The sequence below is a fragment of the Galeopterus variegatus genome, unplaced genomic scaffold (assembly GCF_000696425.1).
Source record: "Galeopterus variegatus unplaced genomic scaffold, G_variegatus-3.0.2 Scaffold269, whole genome shotgun sequence".
In the NCBI taxonomy this organism is placed as follows: Eukaryota; Metazoa; Chordata; class Mammalia; order Dermoptera; family Cynocephalidae; genus Galeopterus; species Galeopterus variegatus.
The window spans coordinates 592,166-596,763 of NW_007726380.1; the positions used below are offsets into that span (position 1 = coordinate 592,166).

The following is a 4,598-nucleotide window of genomic DNA, read 5'->3' on the forward strand; positions in this document are numbered from 1 at the left end:
CAGAATAGCCACCTCTTAGAGCAAGCAGAAGAAAAAAAGACACCTCAGCCAGGGATGGAAAAGGACTGATCACAGAAGCTGGAGACAGTGTACCGTCACAAAAGTCAAGAGAGGAGAGTCTGAGGGGCCGGCCTGTGGCTTACTTGGGAGAGTGTGGTGCTGATAACACCAAGGCCACGGGTTCGGATCCCTATGTAGGGATGGCTGGTTTGCTCACTTGGGAGAGCATGGTGCTGACAACACCAAGTCAAGGGTTAAGATCCCCTTACCAGTCATCTTTAAAAAAATTTTTTTTAAAAGAGAGTAGAGTCTGAAGAGGAAGATGTGGCCAACAATGTTAGCCACTGCAGAGTAGCCAAGGAATACCAGGAGTAAGAAGAGGAGTTAGTGATTAATGACCTTCTAGAGTGGTGCCTTTCAAATATTTTTGAGTGCAATCTACGGTAAGAAATCATTTTCACAGTACAAACTGTGGTCAATTAGATGATTGAGCCCAAGTCTTCACACTGTGTTGGAAGTGTACATCCACTTCCCTGGCCATGTGACTTTGCAGTATCTCCCACTGGCGTTGATGTTTGGTTTCACCATGTGACTTGCCTTGGTCAACAAAATAGTAACAGATTTGTGGTTTTAAATGTGGTAGCATGATTTGGCTTGACCTCTTGTGTTTCTGCCACTGCATAAGAGCATGCTCTGGATGCCAACAGACTACACTTAGATCAGACCTACAGCCTGGAGCCACGCCCTGCCAAACTCAGCTAATAAGTCCAGCCAACATTAGCCAAACCTAGCCAAGCTACAAATCCATGAGTGAGGAAAATGTTTGCTGTTGTAAGCCACGGAGATTTAGGGATTATTATGTGGTATCACCACCCCAATAACTCATACACAACCCAATATATACATATATGTATAAAACATAACAAAGTTTTATAAAATACTTACCCTTACAGTATACAATGTACTCTGATAGTTTCTACTGTTTCATTTTTTTAAATGCTGGTTGTAACCCAGAGTTTGAAAAACATGGCTCTAGAGAAAAAATTTTTTTTTTTTTACTTCAAGACTCCCAAGAGATATAACACATGGTGTATATCAGCAACAATGGCTCAGTTGCTAGCTGTGTAACCTTGGGCAAACCACCTCAACTCTCTGAGCCTCAATTTCCTAATCTGTGAAATGGGAATAGTCTCATCTGGCTAACAGAGTAGTTGCAGAGATTAAATGAGATAATGCATATTAAGTGCTTAGCAAAGTGACTAGTACAGAGCAAGTCTTCAAAAAATATTAGTTGTTACAGTAGTCCCCCTTCATCTGAGGTTTCAGTTACAGGTAGTCAACCGTGGTATGAAAATATTAAATGGAAATATCCAGAAATAAACAATTCATCAGTTTCAAATTGCATGCCATTCTGAGTAGCATGATAAAATCTCACTGTCCTGCTCCTTTGCATCCTGGACGTGAATCATCCCTTTGTCCAGTGTATCCACACTGTCTACACTCCCCACCCATTAGTCACTTAGTAGCCAGCTCAGTTATCAGATTGACTGTCGCAGTATCACAGTGCTTGTGTTCAAGTAATCCTTATTTTATTTAATAATGACCCCAAAGCGCAAGAGTAGTGATGCTAGCAATTTGGATATGCCAAAGACAGGCCATAAAGTGCTTCTTTTAAGTGAAAAGATTAAAGTTCTCTACTTACTAAGGAAAGAAAAAAATCTGTATGCTGAGGACGCTAAGATCTACAGTAAAAACAAATCTTCCATCCGTGAAATCGTGAAGAAGGAAAAAGAAACTGGTACATAGTATATGTAGGGTTTGGTACTACCTGAGGTTTCAGGCTTCCACTGGGGTTTTGGAACATATTCCCATGGATAAGGGAGGACTACTGTATTTCACTACTGAGAAGTTTGGTGAGAAACAGAAGGAACTAGAGCAATTTCAGAATTAAGAATTCATTTCCTTAGGATGGGGAACCCAGCTAAACTTACTGGAAGGAGGCAGAGGATAACTGATGACACAAGGTCTAGGTAATTAAGGGGCTGGAATCAAATCAGTTGAGGGCTGAAGGCCCTGCAGCAATGAGGCATTAAGTACCACCTCTGCTCGGTTCTAGGTGCTTCATCTCCATCCTAGAGTCTTAATTCCTCCAATTCTGCTCTAACTTGCCCCCCCACCACACACTACTTCCCTCCCCACCTGAGCAAGAAGATGAGGCCAGCCAGCAGAGGATACATGGTTGGCAGTCAGAGAGCAGCACAAGGTCTCAAGAACAAGAGGGGACTTCACCTCCTCCAAGTCCACATTCTCAACTACCCTGTGAACTAGAGAGAAGGACCAGTATCTGCCAAGGCCCACCAAACTACATGAAGGCATATGGCCCCTTCTGATCAGCAAGGGAAGAAGGAATACAGTTCTTGAGCAACAGCAGGGAATGAATCTCAGAAACAGGCTGTAAAAAAGGCTTCTTTATTGAGAGCAGCGAGTGTAAAAAAAAAAACGAAAAAAACAAAACAAAACCAAAACAAACAAACAACAACAACAACAATAAAAGTATGAGACAGGTGGCCCACCCTCCCAGTCTCTTCCAGGGCCCACCACTGCCTCCGATGCCCACCCACCCCACGCTGCAGTTACATACAAAAGTCGCCCTGGTGCATACAAAAAGGGCGGGTTATATAGAGTCAAAAGCTCCTGAAAACTCCTTCATCTGCCAGGCACTTAGGATGAGAAAAGGAGAGAAGGGTGGGGGAAGGCATGGGTCTGGGTCAGCGTGCACAAGCCCACAGCAGGCAGACTCACTTGCTGTGTCCTCCACAATCATCATCTAGACTCCAGGTAAGACCTGTGGGCTAAGCGGCCCACTGGCGCTGTGTGCCCAGAACAACCCCCAAACTTAAGTATATTAAGGAACTCTGCCCAAACCTAGCTCATCCTCAACCTAGCCCTCCTCAGGCAAAGTTGGCAGGTGAGTGGCAGAGCTGGACCTGGTCAAGGGGAGAAGTCACAGGCCAGAAACTGGGGATACCTGAGGCACCCACACTGTCCCTGATGGTAGAAGGGGAGGCAGAAAGCCACCCAGCCCAAGGCCCTAGTCACCCAGTCTGGGTCCGAATCAGCTTCCCCAATGGCTGAGGGTGAGGAAAAGGAGGAAAGCCCAGGCCCTGCCCAGACTTCAGCAATGCCTGTTGTGCTAGTGTGGGGACCCCAGCGCCAAGGACAGGGATCTTGCCTGACATGCTGCAGGCTCCCCTCAAGAGGTGTCCTCCCCTGCCCACCATCCTGAGGCACAGCCTGCTAGGCGCCCTCCTCACGGCTTGCTGTCTGCGGGGCTGTCTCCCAGGGTGTTGGCAATATCACTGAAGGAGGGCCGGTCCTTGGGGCTGAGGGCCCAGCAGCGCTGCATCAGCCGGTAGAGCTTGGAAGGGCAGCCCTCAGGCTGCGGAAGTCTAGCCTTCCCAGACTGCAGATCTGTGGGAAGAGAGCAGGTGGGATGTCAGTCAAAACATTTAACTACTTGTTCAATACTTTGTGGAGCCTGCATTTCCCATAAGCAACCACATGAGGACAATTCTGGGGCACACTAGCCAGTGGGGGGGGGGCCCACAGACTCAAGGAGTAATTGGCAAGTATCCTGCAACTGAGAGGAATGACTCCCCGCTCCACCAGCTCACTCTGGCTGGCAGGGCAGGGTCCAGGCAGCATGAGTCCATGCATGGCAACAAGGCTGGTGTCACAGTGGCTAGAGTGAGCACTGGGGGCAAGGCCTGTTTACCAACCAGTATGGAAGTACTTCAGTATTTTAACACCTGGAGTGGTCATGTTTGTATACCTGCTAAAACACAAGCCCTGAGAGGTGAGGCAATGTGAACCGGCCCTGGCCCTGAGCAAGCTCTCCACCTGGGGACCATCTAGAACCATCCCTTGGAAATGCAGTTGCCTACCTGCCAGCACTTCATCATCTGCCTGCCCACCATGAGGCATCTCTCCATGGGTGAACACTTCCCACATCAGCACACCGAAGGCCCAGACATCTGACTTGGTGGAGAAGTCGCCCTCCAGGATGGCCTCAGGGGACATCCAGCGCAGTGGCACCCAGGCCTGGCGGAAGTGGTAGTACTCACTGCAGGAGAGAAGCAACACAAGGATGGAAGGTGGACACAGCCTGGGGTCCTAGCCTCATACCACATCTGGGACTCCTCCCTGGCTAGGGGCCAGCCTTTCTACTTCAAGGCACTCAGAGAAACTGGTAATATGTATGCTGAGCACAGGGGTACCTGGATGAAATTTGGAGGCATCCATGTGGGGTTTGATGGTTAAAAAATTCCATTAAGAATCAAACTTGAGGGCTGGCTGGTTAGCTCAATTGTTTAGAGCGCAGCCTTATAACACCAAGGTCACAGGTTCGGATCCCTGTACTGGCCAGCCACCAAAAAAAAAAAAAAAAAGAAAGAAAATCAAACTTTGCCTAAATGTTAACTGAAATGAAAGCTAATAATCATACATATTTTTTATATTGATTTTAAAAATGTGAAGAACGGGCCGGCCCAGTGGCGCACTGGATAAGTGCGCCGCTTGGGAAGCGCGGCGGCGCTCCC

At 47.7% G+C, this 4,598-nt stretch overlaps 1 protein-coding gene across 1 annotated transcript in view; it reads right to left on the reverse strand.

Moving 5' to 3' along the window:
* Positions 1–2,450: 2,450 nt before the first annotated feature.
* LOC103585765 (inactive tyrosine-protein kinase 7) overlaps positions 2,451–4,598 on the reverse strand; it is a 69,468-nt gene continuing 67,320 nt past the window's right edge. The window contains exons 19-20 of the mRNA XM_008566826.1: positions 3,945–4,123; positions 2,451–3,471 (exon numbers count right to left, since the gene is read on the reverse strand). Of these exons, the coding sequence (XP_008565048.1) occupies positions 3,311–3,471; positions 3,945–4,123 (340 nt within the window). The 3' untranslated portion in view covers positions 2,451–3,310. The remainder of the gene's footprint in view (positions 3,472–3,944; positions 4,124–4,598) is intronic.